Source organism: Nilaparvata lugens, chromosome 12 (genome assembly GCF_014356525.2).
Source record: "Nilaparvata lugens isolate BPH chromosome 12, ASM1435652v1, whole genome shotgun sequence".
NCBI lineage: Eukaryota > Metazoa > Arthropoda > Insecta > Hemiptera > Delphacidae > Nilaparvata > Nilaparvata lugens.
In genome coordinates this window covers 6,652,729-6,671,566 of record NC_052515.1, presented here as the reverse complement: position 1 = coordinate 6,671,566, position 18,838 = coordinate 6,652,729, and the positions used below count along the sequence as shown (strand labels likewise).

The window sequence follows — 18,838 nt, the reverse complement described above, 5'->3', positions numbered from 1 at the left end:
TAAAAATGAATGAATACATCACCCGACAAAGATCTCTGATTCCTCATTAAATTTTTTTCTTCTTTTCCTTTGTTCTCTTTAATCTCTCTTTCCTTCATTTCTTTTACTTCTTTTCTTCGTTTCTCTTTTTCCTCGTCACAGTTCATCTCTCACTCTCTCTCTCCCGGTCGTGTGTTAATGGGAAGGATATTATTTTATATCCTCCTTAATGAATCGTCAATTATTTGTTGAAACACCGCCGATTTATGAAGTTACATTACAATTTTATATTATCGTTATTCCAATTGCATTTAATCTTCATTCTCATTGATTAATTATCTATACTTTGTAAAATTCGTTGAATAATTAGCATTACCGTCATTTTTTTAATGTAAATTAGTGTATAGCCTAAGCCAGTAAATATTGTAACGTACATAAATGAAGAAATCTAATCACTCAATCCCTCTCACTCACTCACTCACTCTCTCTCTCTCTCTTCATCTTTTCATGTTACACATTCATTCGCTTATTTGTTCTTCCGATATTTCTAAGCCTATAGAACGATTTCCCATACTTTTGTAATCAAATCATTCATCTACACATTCCTTTCATACTGTATCGTTATAGCAGGAACGAATTGTACAAAAATTATCTAGTGCAAGAATTTAAAGTTTATAGAGTTTTGGAGAACAGTTTCGGAAGAATGTTGCTGTATTCCACTCATTACTTCTATATTATCATGTTGATGAATGAATAAATAAATGAATTCCAAGGTCCTTTCCCCATCTTTCATCCTCAAAACTTACTCATGTTGCAAGGGAATAAGGTCATGAGAAGTGAGAAATGTGGAAAGGCGGTCTCCAACTCCAAAATTCAATGTCTCAGTTACCAGTGGGCTGCTTTTTATGGAATGGAATATATTGATGTTGTTTCATAACATACAAGACATACAAGCTCGCATACTGCACTGCAACGTTGAGCATGACCTTGTAGATCCGTCTTTAAATTGAGCTTGAAGGAAGACACGTGGAATTTTTTATTTCTAAATTTATATTTTCAATAAGAAACAACTACCTTAGCATGAAATTAAAATATGTGGTGTTTCATGCATTTAATCTATTAGGTTCATATTGAATAGTTTCAATCTGAATATTCTTAATCTTAACAATAGATTATTTGAGCCTTTTATATCAATTTAAATTTCAGTGACGTAAATATGGTGTTGTACTAGATATTGATCAAAATGACTTCTAAAAATACAAAACTACGAACAAACAAAACACTAGTGGAAAGAACCACTACCTATATTGTTGAACACTCATGCTGTATATTATCTAGACATCAAGCCCTGTACATTATCTTGTGTTCTACGTTGAAGCTTTTAGTTAACATAGTTCATACAAAATTACTTTTGACTTGGAGTGATATGCGGAGCAGGTAAATATTGTGGGAGATCAGCCAATAGAGACGGTAATGAATAGAGTGATAGGTAGAAGCGCAGTTGCCAATTCGTCGATTAGACTCAGTCGACTCAGTTCTCTCAGAGAGGTATGTGTATCAGGAGCACTCGAACACTCACTAGAAATTAGATAACGCTGGTCGGTTCAGAACGGAACATCGCCGCCGCTGTATCCCTACCTGTCGCTGAAAATGCTGCTGCGAATGTCCCTTCGAGTCAAAAGTAATTTTGTATGGACTATAGAAATGAAGGTGCAGCAAACGGAACGATATTATCTCAAAAATGACAAACAATGAATAACAAGGAATAGCAATATTCAAAATCATGATATTCCTTCAGTATTTTCTTTCCCAGTACTTTAGAATTCATCTTCCCCCCCCCCCCCACAATGTTTTTCGGGGATCTATACTGTATAATATTACATTTTTCAAGATTGAAGACTTGAAATATACGGAAATTTCTGGTAATAATACGAAACTTTTACCATACAGCTAAATCAAAGACTGCCTGTCTTTTTAATCTATTCTCACACTCATTATGATCATCGTATTATTGATACAATTGTGAATCGTGTGGCAGTCTTTGTTTTGCTTTCAATGTAACCAGCCATAGAATTTTGTACTGCCCAGAGAGGTCATCAACTTTTCAGCGAGAATTTTTTCCGCCCACTGTTCAAATCTGCTCATGAACTTTACCAATGATTGAAATTTATTTCATCGCTTCTGGTATGTAATTATGAAATTTCGTCTGGTATTATTGATCGTTCACCAACTCCAGGACACACACAGAAACCTCTATAAATTTAAGGTTTTGAGATGGTGAAGGTTAAAATCAAACCAACTAAACCAATTATAGCGTCCAAACTTCATATTGGATCCAAATTATTCATGATTTTATGCAATGAATGAGTCAGGAACATGAAAGTAAATTGGTTTATCAATGTAATAATTGAACCTATGAAATCTCAACAGTTACTGTACTACGAGTATAGAGCCTATAGAATAGAGACACAAGCTATGTAGCCTGTACTAGAAATAAAGAGTATACTGCTCGTACTAAAAGATAATAGCTATTTATGTATTAAGAGCGTAATGCGCGACTTAATCGCTGGCGCAAAACAGTTATCACGCGGCGCGAAGCGGATTACGCGCGATTTACATACAAAATTTTTTCTACAACTGCCCAAACCTGTTGAATTACTTATATCGGCGGAGTTACAATTACCGACTTTTTAGGTTAAGATCTTACTTTTTGGCGAGCTGCTTACAATCAGCTGATTAGGAAGCATATAGAAACTCTTCTGCGAATGCGCGAATGATTTGGGAGCGTAAAGTTAATCTACTATGCATGCGCGGATGGTTAGCGAGCGAAAAAGTAGATTCTCCTCAGAAATAAGCTGTTTTACGAGGAGAATTGACTGTGTAAATTCTTTCTTTACGCGCAGTTGTAGAAAAAAGTTTTTTGTTTAGTTATACCAATTCATTAACGTGAGCTCATGTATCTGTACACTACATGTTCCATTGAAGAATTCATTCACGTAACTATATTATTACTAGTTTCGACCATAGATCATATGGGTCATAAATAATTATACACCTATATGGTATATAGGTCATAATATCGATTGACCTGTTGGCTCAGGTCTGGTGTCAGAGCTTTTTATGGTCGCAACTGGCCAATTACAGGGCCTCTGACATGACTTAATGACTGTTTTCTAAGCAGCCGGGACCGACGACTCAACGTGTCCATCCAAAATATGGGAATATCTTTGGTGGGTGACCACTGTAGGTTTGTTGCAGTATACACCAAGGCATACTGCTAAAGTCCGCATCAATAATGCTACAATCTCAATTTGCTTACATGTTATTAGTAAGCGATTTTAATTTATTACAAGCAATGGTAAAACATTACATCACCCACAAGGGATAGGTCACCTACGACTATAGCTGACATATATCATTGAATATTCGTTCAATCTTGAAAAATTATGCAATCAAACGATTTGTAATAAAATTTACCAAATTCCTGTTATTTTTTGACAAAACAAAGGTTTTAATTTGTTTTATAAATTTGAAAAAAAAATTCATATAACACAAGCAATCTGGAAGTACACTACTTTTTTATTTAAATCGTTTCCTTCTTGTCTGTTCCAATCTCTGTCGCTTGTCAAATGATACAGTATCACGGTGGTTTGTATCATGCTTGCTGCCAGCGCTATCTAGCGTAACAATCTGAAACTACATTAGGCTTTTTTCTACTTTATTTTCCGTCAGTGCAACTTTGATCCAGGGTTTTTTCTATTAATTTGCGAAAAATGTTTGTAATTTTCACTATCAACAAACCTTTTTCGACGTAGAGAGAGTTCTCAAATTAATTTCAATGAAGTTATCATCTGAATTGTCACTAATAACTGACTTTATAGGTGCTACCTCTCGCCCGAGTTTTTGTGCAAAAGTTAGTATAGAAAGGCACTTTTTTATGTTTAATATAACATTGTAATGTACATATGAATTTAAATTTTATGGAGGATCATTGTGAATTCAAGTAAATTTTATTACATTCACGGTGATTCCATCATCTTAAACAATGAAATTCTTCGTTTCGTTCTTAATAATTTACAAGCTGGCCCAGCGAACTTCTTGCCGCCAAATAGTTAATGCATCTCAAGACAACCTTTATCTGGATGCACACCAGAGGAGGTGCGAAGCGGCATTTTGCATCCAAAAAGGAGCTTCTTACACTTAGCTTAATCTGATGCATCACTATATTTTCAAGAAAATTATCCAACAATCAGTATTTACATTCATTTCTCAATATGGACTTCCTATGTGCTTAGTTAGTTGTGCAGAAGTTTGTATTTTTTAATTACTTAATATTTGTAAAGTGATTCTATTCTCCTCGAACATTTAGTATTAAAATTTTAGTATATTAATTTTATATCAGTAAAGTATCGAAGATACTATTGTAATGTGCTCATAGTTGCTGATTCAAGTGCTGACCCAACAGACGTTGTTGAATCTTATATAAAGTATTATCAATAGTTTATTTAACTCTGAAATGAATTTTAAAAACAGTTATTTAAAAAAATGTTTTTGTTCTAAAGCTTTTTTATACACAACAGTCATTTTGTTTCTAGTCGGGGCGTTTAGAATAAAATACATGGGCGGTTATGGAGCAGCACACACTCTTGTCTACTATGATCCACCGACGATTGTTGAATGACGCAATGATTATAACAGCTGATTTTTATTTCTGTTTTGCCAGCTCAGAAATTTTCTCCCATAAGGATTACATAAGGACAGTAGAAAAGAGTCCTGATAAGTCGGATTATAAATTTGATAGGCTATAAACCTGGTCCTTAACATAACGAACACAACTAAAAAAAATTATCAAATTCGGTACACACATATAAGTTATTGAATGTCAAAATTTGAGGCTCGATTTTTATTTATATAGATGTCTAATGCCCGGTTGCAGAGTCGCTACATAAAGTCACCCATAGTTAACAGAGAAATTAGTTAACAACTCGCCCATAAAAATAGATGTTCGTTGCAGAGTCGTTTGCCAGACCCCTTTTAACTATGGCTCTGATAAGGCTCACACATGTCACACTGCTGCTCATACCACTTTTTGCGCGGTATGCTTCTATCCAACTAATGTATTGGCAATGGGAGAGAATCACTGTGAACAGTTCTTCCAATGACAGCTGTTGTTTAGGAGTACGTTTGAGTTTCTTTTCGCGTTTTAAAATTTTCAATTATTAATACAGTATTTTCAGTTATTAGTGATGATTTAGTGAAGTATTATTATTTAATTTGGTTTTCAACTTTTCTAAATTCTAAATTCCTAGTTTATAAATATTTTGGACTCAAAATTGGACAAAAAACGTGTAGTGTAAACATAACCTATTTTTGGACAATTTCTATCAAAATTTGGGAAAGGAACAGTTTTGGGCTTTATGCCTGTTGTTCCTTTCTCAATCATTCATAGTTGAGAATGATTGTATCTATTAATGTATAAATAAATAAATAAATAAACCTTCAGTCGGATGACGTCACAACATGGCGCTTGTTTATCACAACACTACTGTCTGCTTATTGTGTTGTTTATGTTTAAAGGTTACGAATCAAGATCGTAAACTGCAGACTAATTGTAATTATTTTCAGTTAGTTTGACTTTTTGATAGCTAAATGAATGAATTAAGTAAAATAAAATTTAAGGTAGAAGTAAAATAAGTGACTGGTGTATTTATTTTAGTATAATATTAATTTTAAAAAAAATTGACCAGAATTATTTCATTGCCTTCTGGCATTTTGATATAATTATCTTGGAAGCCAAGCAGCCTATCTTGTATATTACAAGATATATTTCTAATGACTCTGCATACGGTGCTAATGATAATAATTGATTATTCAAATTTATTAAATTATACAATATATAAAAAATTGTATTACATCTTCGTTCAAGCTACTCGAATAGTCAATAATATTTTATTCAGTTTTACAGTTCATATAGTTTCAAATAGTTAACGTTATTATAATGTAATGTTTTCGGACCATTTTCGTCTGTCTTTTAAAACATGCAAACAAGTCAACATAACGTTAAAATGCACTTGGCGCGAATGTATAGTGGATTTATAAGCACGATTTTGGGCATTTAAATAAAAAGCACTTCTAGTTATTGGTAGCCTCAGATGACGTCATCTGCCTGTAGGGTTTTCGTCTCTGCAACGGAAAAACTTGTTTGTTGGCGCGCTGTTAACTATCAACTGTTAACTATTTAACAGGCCAATTTCGTTGCAGAGACGTTAGCTATTGCTCTTCCGATAGGTAAGTCCGCGCTGTTAACTATGGGCGACGTTATTTGTCGACTCTGCTACATAATGTACTCAATCAAGTACGGTACTTGTTTCAAGTACTTAATGACTCGTGTCCAATGATTATTCTGACCTTAGTGCATTCAAATTGAGCCGATAATAGTTTTATTAAAACATGAAACAAGTTATCGGTTGAATTGAACGTGATGTAATTTACATACGGCCTTTTTGCACATGCGTAAACTATACTTGTTACGCATTAATTTGAAAGTCTATTGCATAAAAATGCACTTGACAATGAAGCTTGAGTAAGGAAGTTGATAGCTGAGGTGAATTCTATAGGAGAAGGTTAGGAATGATGTATCACAATATATATATCTTATACAAAATACCAATTATTCCTAAAAGATTAAATAAGAAGTTCTTATTGTAAGTTCTGGGCTGTAGATCCTACGGCAGTAGATTCTAAGTTTAAATAGAGGGAATTTAAAAATAGCCGAATAGTTTTAAATTTGAAATCTTCCACTACAAGTTGAAATTTAGCAGAATATGGAACTTGAAAATAGTTTACACTAAACCAAGGTAAATAATGAATTAATATCTACTGAGACGATCATTTTTGCTTTTCCGATGAGAGTAATGTTCCCTTCAGATTAACGCTTGATAATGGGCATGGGCAATGTTAAGAATAATGATGAGAAATGAGTAAACTTACTGGATTAGATAGGTTAAGCTGCGTTTACACCAAAGTTATTAACAAAATGTTGAAAATAGTTGAAATGTTGAAGATAAATATGTTGAACATATCTATTTTGTTATTAACAAAATGTTAATAACATAATCCTTATGGAATCTATTAGATTGAACGAAACTTGACAAACACTTATGTTCATCATGTGTATGATAAGCTATGTTGAATCTAATAGAATCTATTGAGGATTAAGTTATCAACATTTAGCTTCGGTGTAAACGCAGCTTTACGTGCTTCTGGGAATAATATAGTGATATTCTTTGTATTAATTTTCTGTAACTTGTATAAACAGTATAAGCATAATCGTTCTTGAAATAACATAAATTATTTTTATTTCTTCAAATTTGTTGATGTTCGTATCCATTCACTGAGATATAATTGCAATATCGTGTTCTTACTTCTATTCTTTCAAGTGTTTCTTGAGTTTCACCCTTAACACAGGATAATTCAGAAATTTAGTTATACAAAATAACATTTCCAATTTGGAGGTCAGCTTTAAAAAAATTTAGTATAAATGAGTGAATTCTTTGGAAATAAATGAGTAAATTTTAGTGAACTTGAGTGTGAATGAGTTTTCTAGAGTGAGATATAAATGAGAGGAACGAGATAAAAAGGAACCGAAGAATGTGAATGAAATTACGGTAGTTAGCAACATTTGAATTATTATATTCATATAAAACTTATTCTTAATACTAAAAATTAAAAACTTAATTATTGAAACTTATTAATTCTTGTATTCTTATATTATTACATTCGTATTATATTCTCATCAGTATTATATTATTCTTATTGAACAGATGATGCCAAAGATGAAGGAAGTTCGCAGAAACGAACGAATAGGAATTATGTAATAGACATTATTCCAATTCACAGGGAATATACCATGGGAGTAAACCACAAAAGGTTGAAACGGATTAGATGGAGAAACATTATTAAAAAAAGAGTAATGATTGGAAGTGATAGTATTTTAGAGGAAGCTTATTGAAAGTATTATAAGTAAAAAGCAGAGAGTATAGAATGTATAGAATGTAAGAATGTATAAAATGAATCTATCCTCACAAGCTGAACGTTGAAGAAAATTAAACAGAGGAAATGATAAAAAAGAGTACACAAATTAAGAGCTGAGAATGTGATAAACTTATTAAGAGAGATACATTTATTAGTAGAAATAGATGACAAACGAGATAAAAATGAAATAAGAAGTAAAAAGTATTTTTTTTGTAGCAAGAACAGTCGCGAAATATAGTTCAAAGAACACCGACAACAGGCTTTTGTTTGTCAAAGTGGTGCTTACTCTTCACATTTTTGTTATTTTTCAATCTGAATCATCACTTTTAAACCGGTAATGGAAGACACTTTGCAGATCAGAGTGGCAATAAGTTATTTAAATGGTGCAGAACTGGTTTGAAAAATTCCGAAACAGAACTCAACACAAATTCAAACTCAACGCAAAACTAGTTGAACTCCAGAAGAAGATTACAGTGGTGAGTTCTATTTCATACTGTCAGCATTGGCTTAATTGGAGGTGATTTTGTTGTTAACTATAGTAGAACCTATTTTCAAGGAATCCTGACAGTTTTTGGTGAATCTCAATGCATTTCACGAACCGGTCATTAGTAAGGAAGAAGAACTGATTGACGTCATACTGACTGGGTCATGCCAGGAAAACGGGAGAAAAGACAGGAAGAAGAGGAAGAAGAATGAGGGGAGGAAGAGGAAATGCCACGTGCAACGATAAAGGAACAAGATATATGGATAGATAGGCTGCCTTTATTTTGACCTGGAGGGCGAAGTTAGGGCGCAGCCGGCCCTCTCTCCCACTCAACCCTCCTATACAATTTTATTCCATTTACTCAATCCATCTATTCAATTGCATTTACATCACAACAACATAAGGAGATAATCTCTTGATAGAATAATAAGAAATATGATAAAAAAGTATAAATCGATAGTATAGTAATTGAAAAAAACGACAATTATTTCATTTAATTTAGGAGAATATACTTTGGACTGAAAAAAGTTAGAAAGAAGTTGTAGAAAAAAAGTTTTTTCAAAGTTAGACTGTATTAAGAAGGGTTAACATGTGACATAGCAGAAAAAGGATAGACATAGTTGAAGAAAACAAACTGGAGAGGAAAAGAAAATGAGATAGAAAAATACGAAAAAAATAAAATGAAGAAAAAGGAAGAAGAATACATTGAAGAAGAATATGAAGAAATAAAAGTATTTGTTGGAGTGATCATGAAAGGTTTATCATAAGTGAAAATTGGAATTTTATTGTTACTGGAGATGATTGAGAAAGGAATCATAGAATAAGTGAAATGAAAGAAAAACAAGGATGATAATTGCTAGGAAAAGATTAAACGGGGAGTTCGGAGGAGTCGGAGAATAAGAAATGAGAATAAGCATGGTGAGAATTATTATGAGAACACCAATGAAGGGAGTGAGCAATAGATGAGAATTGAGGAGACAAAAGAGTTTGTACTAAAAGATTGGAAAATGTGATGAAGAAGGAGTAACGGAATAAAAACTTATTAAAGAAGCTAATATAGAACCTATTTTTGTACAATTTCTATCCAAATTCGTGAAAAGATCAGTTATGGGCTCAAAGCCTGTTGTTCCTTTCACAATCATTCATAGTTATTGATTCTTTATCATAAATTCACAAATGACAAAATGCATTGCCAGGTCTTGCAAGACCCATTGCATACTAACACTACATTATAATGGAAACAAATGAACAATTAACGTATTCAGAAAATGAATAGGTAGATAAGAATAGTTGAAAATGATATTGTTTCTATCAATGTATGAATTGAATAAATAAATAAAACAATGTGGAAGAGAGGAGGAAGTAAAGATGAGAGTTCATGAGAAAAATTACTAAGAAGGAAGAAGTACCTAATCACTTCTCACTTAAGTGAGAAAGGATGATAAGCAATTGAAAAATTAGTTGTATAAGATTACCCATGTTATAAGAGACAATAAAGAATGAAAAAATAGGAATAAATGTATAGAATGTGTTGAAGACAGGGCTAACATTTTCTCTGGCTACATCAAAGAAAGAAAAACAAATTGAGCAAGTGGAGCAAGCACGGAACATAGAAAAAGGAGAAGTAAAAGTAGATTTAGGAAAAATAATAAGTAAGAGTAGAAAACTAAGAAAAAGAATTGAAAGTAGAATAAAAAATGTAATAAAAGAGGAAGGAACATAGAAAGAAGCAGACAGGAAGGACTGCGTGATAGGCTCTTAATAACAGTGTGAAGTAAATGTGGTATATGACAACTTGTAATTATTCATCTGTATGATTGTAGGCCTACGTTGGTATCAACTCACGCATTATAGACATTTGGTAATTTTTTTAGTATTCTTGAATTTGTTTTAAAGTTATTTTTCCAACTTTTCACTGATTGTCAAGATATGTTCCGCCAATTAAAGTTAAAAATGATGTAATTGATAGGTGCACGATGTGAAATTGTCTGATATTTGTGTTGAAAATTGGATTTTATTTCTTACTGTTTGGTTATTCGCTCTGTACAATTGACAAGCTACCTTTGTTGTATGTAGCTATCATTCGAAATAAATTGAAATAGTTAACCAGCCGTGCTATTACAATCCCGTATATTTCATAACACTCAGGTATAATTATAAGAGTTTTGCAAAAGTGACAGCTACTGAAGACTAAATATTGGATCAATTATTTACATGTGGTTTGCGCCAAAACAAAGGTAACGTTCTATACTATGTGCAAGTTTTATTCGTATTTTGAAAAGAGTCTGATCAAGTGAAAAAATCAAATAATAAGTAAAAATGAGTTTTGATACCCTGTTACAACTTTTCGAAAAATAAAAAATGCACTAATATAGACTGAGTATACCAGGTAAAATATCGAATAAAGTGGCAAATAATATAGATAGAACAAGCAAAAATCATAATAATGATTAGAGTTATCTTAAACACGTTTTCCAAGTCCAATACCACCTTAAATGACGAACTATACTCTTTGTGAATGAATATAGACTAACTAGCCGTCAGGCTCGCTTCGCTCGCCGTATCCGTCTAGCCAGGGGGCTCCGCCCCCTGGACCCACGACTGGATCGTCCAAGGATGAGATCAGCAGGCTCGCTTCGCTCGCCTGCACTTTTCATTTGAGCATTTTTATCATATGTTAGGACAATCCAGTCGGGGGTCCAGACTAAACGTCTGGCTAAACGGATACGGCGAGCGAAGCGAGCCTGACAGCTAGAAATATAATATTCCCAGGATTGAAGTAGCAGTGCCCAATCAATTTTTCCGCGATAAATGCATTTAAATCTTCAACTTGGTGCCAACCTAACAAAGTCAACTCTACTTAATGCCAACCTGACAAAATTATTAATTTAGTTGCCAGTTAACAACTGTTTCGAAGAGGTACTCTCTCTAGATTATAGTTCTATAGTAACATATGATATGGGAAATTTCAATTATAATTAGGAGATTGGGAGAAGAAGAATATACATGCTAAAAGACGAACTTTAAACCCTTAAAACAACCCTTGGAGTTAAAATATTGCCAAAAGATTTCTTAGTGCGCCTCTAAAGGGCCAACTGAACATACCTACCAAATTTGAACGTTTTTGGTCCGGTAGATTTTTAGTTATGCGAGTGAGTGAGTGAGTGAGTCAGTCAGTCAGTGAGTGAGTGCCATTTCGCTTTTATATATATAGATACTCAGTCAAAAAACTGGGAAAACGAGAGAGAAATATGAACTGAATAAGGGATACCCCGAATTTGAAGATTAAAGATGATGTTCACTGATCCCTTAGCTTGGGCTTGGATACTGATAATTGTAACGATAATGAAGGTTACAATACTATCAAATTTCTTGAGTTTAGTTGATGAGAAAATGATGAAAAATGCATGGACTTGAACTAAACAAAGGTGATTCCGAACCTCACATACTGTTCCAGTTCGGATATTCTCAAGTGGTAATTCATTTTTCCACCCTGAGTTCAATTGAATAATTATTTTTATATTCAATTGAGAAAAAATTTTTTGATCCCAAATAGAATAATATTTAATTCCCTAGAATATTTTTTATTCAAGGGTATTGAAAATTTTGTTTTATTCAAGTTTGAAACTCCACACCAAATTAATATACAATTGAAAAAACTTATCACGCAGGCCTATAATTGATTCATTTTGATAATTCTTTGAAAAAAAAATTGTGAAACTTACAATAATTAATGCAAAATACTCACTTTTTCCAGCATCGACGCATCCAATATATCCAAGAGAGGCTACCAAAACTAGTATAAATTTCAAATAAACTTGGCACTCCATGCCCCCTATTATCCAATTACTGCTCACTAATTATTCTGATAATTGATGAGTAATAATCTCTAGTAATTACAATGAGTGAGTAATTAACTAACTCATCCACCAACCGACTCACTGACCACTGCACCGCTGAGGTAGGTTAGGGACCTCCTCCACAACTGACTGAGGTGTTTTCGAGTCTTCGGCTCTCGAAGAAGAGAGGATAAGGACAAAAAGAAGAAGAAAGGGTGAAGAAGAAGAAGGGGAGGAGCCGCACACTACGGATAGTAGACGACCTTCAGACTATACTTTACACATTGCAATATATCTGTATACTTTTTGCAGAACATGCTTCACAGTTTCAGTTACACCTATATTGTGGGTTGCACCTACTCCTCTAATTTGTATATTTATTCGTGTTTTCATTGTTGTTCATCTGCATTTCCTTCTAATTCAATAAATAGAATTCCGGAAGACTTTATTAAGGATAAAATTGATAAAAACCAAATTGAGATTAATAAAATCGTGGGTAAAACAAAACTATTATTTCAAATTGAGAATTGAGTTGGCTGAATCACCAATTTTTCGCAATATTAATTGTGTAAAGATTATTAAAACTCGACAATTTTTATATTATTCTTTTGTGCATCTATATTTTGTTTATCAAGTACCTGATTATTGATAAAATTCAACATCGATAGATTATTATCCATCAACAGAATTGTATCATTTGTACTGCTGTTATTAGATTAGAAAACGTGTTTCTTATTTTTAGAACTCGTGGCTGGAGCTCAAGGCTTCTTTTTCCAGTCACGCCAAAAACTGTTGTAATTCAATGATTATTTTATTTGTAAAGATATTTCTTGTATGTGACAATAAATTCATATTCATTCATTATCACCAGTTTTCATTTTTTTTTCTCAGTTTTGGCTTTCTGCTTTTATCTTGATCATCATAGATAGATTTTTGTCTTCTTCATGATGTTTGTTGTTTCTCTTGATGTTCATCTCCTTCTTCATACGTGGGTCTTTGGAGTCTGAAGACGTCTTCAAAGACTGAATTCTTCAGTCTTCCTATTCATCAATTCTTTGTCCACCTTCGTTTGTCATTTCCTCTCTTTTGTGCGTCGGCCTCGTCTTTTTCTTGCTCCTCCCAGTTCTTTTCTCTTTTACCTCCATTGCTTTCTCCTCGGTTAGACTTTCTTTATTCCCCTCATAATAATATAATTATTTGTTTTCCCCATCAATGAAATCTCCTACCCCATCAGTTTCTCCTATATATTCATCTTTGATTCTCTCCCCTATACAAAATACTTAAATTTGGCTTCATCTCGATCTTCTCAAGGAGCTGTGTTTTCGTATTTTTAAAACTTTAATTTGATTCATATCCGTTTATCTTTTTCTTCTTTCTCACATATTACTTCAAAAGCTGCTCTTTTGTCTTTGTTTCTAGATAAAATTGGATATCATCAGCTATAATCTCCTGCATCTAGCTGTTTATTCTGAAAAGGCTTTATTTTGTCCAAACAGGGCGATTTATGGTGGACAATCGCTTTGCTGAAAAAAATGTATTGTTCTATAAAGATTCTTGAAAATATCTATAGGAGTATTGACTCATGCTGACAAGATAGCTTTATGGAATGTAATAGAGAGTAGCATGATGAAAGAGTGTAAGAACTTCCAGAAGCAATGGTATATGGTATTTTCCTTTGCTCAGTACAATTAATGAGAACTGATCAAATTCATGAGAAATCAGAGCTTCAAAGTGCGCTCAATCTCTGAAATGAATGAAATTTTGAAAAAAATCGATACTAGGACAAAACTCATCAAAGAACTGGAAGGACATCTCAAGGTATAAATTAAACCATTAAGCAGCTTTCAATCTACTTTTTACTCATTAAGCTATAGAATGTACATTTACATCTAACAGAATACCTGAGAAAAAAATATTTGGTAAAAGACGGCGCTCTTAAAACATCACCCAATAATGTTCATGACATTAAACTACCGTTTCCTTGATTCGATTCGGTTCGATTTAAAGTCGGATTTGTCAAATTAATTGACGATAATTTATGCTAATTGACTAGGAACACATTCAATAACCTTATCTCTTCTCTTCCTTTCAGATCTATTTCTTGTTTGGTTGACAGTTTTTTCTTCTGATCAAGGTTGAATGAGGTGAGTATCTAGAATTAGTTATTTGTGCAACTAGTGCGCAAAGTGACAGTTTGTTGCACCGAAAGAAACGTTTACGCCCGAGCCGTAGGCGAGGGCGGAATGGTTTCTTGAGTGCAGCAGAGGAACTTTGTGCACGTATTTCACATTAAGTTTTTCCTACAGTTACCATTGAATATGAAAAGTGGGTAATTATGGGTAAAATTGCCTGAAATGCATCAAATGTTTTTCTATGTAATTTTATTATTGATAAAAACCTTAATCCTAAAATCCTAAAGTCCTCGTTGTCCTTGGTTATAATATATAATGAATAATAATTAGCGCGTTGTGCTTGGTTGCACCTCTGCTCACTATAGCAGCCACAGCAGTCACTGTTACCAACTTCATTTTGATTTTGCTGCACTGTTGCTCCATATAACCTACTAAGTATTTTGCGTTGCCATGTTGCAAATCTGGAGTGCAGAAAAATTTTTCCCGCACTAGAGCGGAAAAGTGATTCTTTGCATTCTGTAATCAGTGCAGCAATGGCCACTTTTCAACGTAACTGTAGGAAAAATTCATTACAAATCACATGAATGTCTCTCAAAAAAAAAATTGTTCATTGATGTATTTAGGTGAGGTGAACACTACAACTTGTAAGTTAAATACAGTTTTGTGAGTCAAGTCATAATTGGTGTTGGTCACTTTACCAATCATCTTCTTTCTAGGGTTAGTTAGTAATATGGCTGGCCTTCTTCTGAAAGCTAGTTGATTTAATCCAATTTTTTTGCTAGTTGGGTTCTTCCTTGTAAGCCCGAATACTTGAAGATGATAAAGTGCAGAGATCGACTTCTTTAGTTCAAAAGATCGACCTCACCAGGTCGTATTGTCATTTATAGTATAAATCAATTTACAAACTGAAACAAACAGTATTGGAACGTACATGAATAAAGAACTCCAATCTAATCTGATCTAATCTCTCTCTCACACGGTGTCGCATAAACACACTCTCTTTCACTCTCTCTTTCCCACTGTCTCCCATTCACTCTCTCACAATGTCTCTCATTCTCTTCCTCTCTCTCTATCGTGGTCACACTATCTCATTTAGTTCCACTGATTACCAGGATGTCAGTGGGGCATCAATATTTGAGTTTGGAGGTGGATTCCTTTTCAAGTTGTCTCTCCGTAAACTACAACAATTTTTAATATAAATAGAGGCTAATATTTCAGCTGGCGAGAAAATTTCGCGCTGTAATAAAAATAGCAATTGAACTTTGAAGAATCTTGCTACTAACTCAGGTGCTTTCAATTTCCTTCTCATTCTCCTTATTCTCCTTATTTTTCTTCTTCTTCTCCGTCTCCTTCTTCTTCTTCTTCTTCTTCTCCGTCTCCTTCTTCTTCTTCGTCTTCTACTTCTTCTCCGTCTCCTTCTTCTTCTTCGTCTTCTACTTCTTCTTTTCTTCTTCCTGTTCTTCTTCTATATGTCATATTTCTATTATTTAGGGATAAACCGTTAAGTTTAATCTTGGAAGTGATGTTATAAGATATGCATTCTATTTCAGTTTGAGAAGGTCAATCAGTGTTGTCCAATAATGAATTATGCAACACATGAAAATAGAAATTGAAAACTTTTTATCCACTCAACAGCTGATTCGAATCTGAAGACAACTTTCCAGTTTGTTCAAATTTCATTCCGGTACCTATCCAAAGAATATAATAGGCTTCTAGTGAGACTATTATATATATATATATATATATATATATATATATATATATATATATATATATATATATGTAGGCTACAGGAAGATAGTACAATTCCAACTATCGTTATAAATAGGCTATGCTCATTACTCACCATTCAACTAATGCTGACAGTTAAAGGCGATTCTCACTGTTGTAGTTCTGTGATATCAGTAGAAGGCTGACATAGTCTACACTACATATTATGGATTGTGGGGAGAAATATGAATCATTTCATAATACTGTATTGTATTATGTCAATGTATTACTGTTGTTCAATAGAGTAGTATATTTTTACAATATTACAGGATTCATCGATTCCTTGATAATCCGTTCACTCAAGCCTGGTTTTCACTTGTAGAATTAGTGTTCGAGTAAGTAACTCTACCGAGTATACTAACAAATGATGCATACCAGCTAATATACTAATAATAATAATATGGATTAAAAAAGGAGACACAAGACATGGAGAGATTGAAAACACTTAAAAACTTACATTAAAAACGGAAATTGGTAAAGTGGTACAGTTTGAAATCCAACGGAGTCCGGACTCACTGCTCGGTTGAGGAAGGGAACTCAGTTCCCGAAAATTTCCGTTTCTAATGTAAGTTTTTAAGTGTTTTCGCCACACTGCACAGAAAGCAGCTGTTTTCCAGTCCCTACGTAGATCTGAAAGACCTTGTTTGCAGACGACGTCAGAAAAGGGTTTCTTTTCCGGGCTAGGCCAGAAAGTTGTCTCTTTCCAGCCGCTTATGGCTGGAAACAACGCGCTAATTATTATTAATAAGTCATCCGCTAGATCGGGCGAGTGTCCACTTTCATAATAAGCTGAAGTCGCCATGATTTTAGTTCCAGTTTCAAATCAAACTAATTCGCTTCGCAACCAGTTTTATTCAATTATTTATTGTTGATTAGTGCATTCCGAATTTTCAAAAATGCTTGAAGATGACTGTGGTATTCCAAGTGAAATTTTAAAAGAATCTGAAATCCTGACTGCAAATCTTCTACCACTAAAATCAAGAGATAGGTACGATAGCTTAACGAGTATTCTTTATTTTGTATTATTTATTTATTTTGTCAGCAATACCTGTAGTGTGGCGAAAAATATCGTTCGCACCACGGGCAAAAATGTTTTTCCAGCTCTCAATCTTTTCTAGTCCTCGGCCTACGGCCTCGGACTTGAAAACCGATTTCGAGCTGGAAAAATCTCATTTTCTGCTCTAGGTGCGAAATATACTATTTCAATCCATTTATGTCTTGTGTCTCCTGTTTTAATTGATATTCCAAACTTTGAAGTGTTTTCTAATAATAATGGTATACTAACTCTACCGAGCTAACTCTATTCTACTTACTTGGTCGAGTAACTGTTTTCACTAAAATATTGAGAATAGTAGGTAAAGTGGGTTGTCTAGTGAGCAGAACTAACCTTAAAAAGTCAATACTTTTTGATACAATAACACTGAAACAAATATTAAATAGATAAATTATTTTATTATAAATAATTATTTATTAATAAATCAACACTCTTTAATATCGGGTACTCTTTAATAAACTTGATAGCCTAGGGTACGACTCTCCTCTACTAGCTCGAGACTGTTTCATGAATAAATCATTTTATTTTATTAATGAATAATTATTCATTAATAAATCAACACTCTTCAATAAATAAAAATACTTCTTAAACTTGATAGCCTAGGGTACGACTCTCCTCTACTAGCTCGAGACTGTTTCATGAATGAATAATTTTATTTTATTAATGAATAATTATTCATTAATAAATCAACACTCTTCAATAAATAACAATACTTCTTAAACTTGATAGCCTAGGGCACGACTCTACTCCACTAACTCGAGACTGTTTTAACAGCATAGTAGTGGTAAAGTAGAGTGAGAAGCGGTGGTGGGGGAAGGTAGGTGGTAGAGTACTATCCCACGGTGCTATACCACTCTACTCCACTAGAATCTAGTACTCTACCTTGCTTCTACTCTATCATGAACGTTTTCATTGGGAAATAGTTAGTACTTGCCCAGGGAACTCTACTAATGAAAACCAGGTTCGGAAGCAGGGCTGGAATGATCAAAAAGACATCATGATCAACGGATAAAGTAGTTTATTCACAAAAAATGAATGGAAGGAATGTTATGAGCAAGAGGAAGGAGAAGCAGAGAAGCAGGATCTGGAAGAGAAAATAAGAAAGAAGAAGAGAAGGAGAAGAAGGAGAGAAAGAAGAAGAGAAGAAGAAGAAGAAGAAGAAGAAGAAGAAGAAGAAGAAGAAGAAGAAAGAAGAAGAAGAAGAAGAAGAAGAAGAAGAAGAAGAAGAAGAAGAAGAAGAAGAAGAAGAAGAAGAAGAAGAAGAAGAAGAAGAAGAAGAAGAAGAAGAAGAAGAAGAAGAAGAAGAAGAAGAAGATAAGAAGAAGAAAAGAAGAAGAAGAAAAGAAGAAGAAGAAGAAGAAGAGAAAGAAGAAGAAGAAGAAGAAGAAGAAGAAAGAAGAGAAGAAGAAGAAGAAGAGAAGAAGAAGAAGAAGAAGAAGAGAAAAGAAGAAGAGAAGAAAGAAGAAGAAGAAGAAGAAGAAGAAGAAGACGAAGAAGAAGAAGAAGAAGGAGAGAAGAAGAAGAAGAGAAGAAGAAGAAGAAGAAG

The 18,838-nt window shown here is 33.5% G+C and overlaps 1 protein-coding gene across 3 annotated transcripts in view; it reads right to left on the bottom strand.

Moving 5' to 3' along the window:
• Positions 1-12,522, bottom strand: part of LOC111045616 (nose resistant to fluoxetine protein 6) — a 49,802-nt gene extending 37,280 nt beyond the window's left edge. For 2 of the 3 annotated variants that reach the window (XM_039438834.1, XM_039438833.1), the window contains exon 1: positions 12,246-12,521. In XM_039438834.1, the coding sequence (XP_039294768.1) occupies positions 12,246-12,327 (82 nt within the window). In that variant the 5' untranslated portion in view covers positions 12,328-12,521. Of the gene's footprint in view, positions 1-12,245 lie in introns of all 3 variants that reach the window. The other variant, XM_039438832.1, reaches the window with a different exon arrangement.
• Between the last annotated feature and the right edge of the window lie 6,316 nt (positions 12,523-18,838).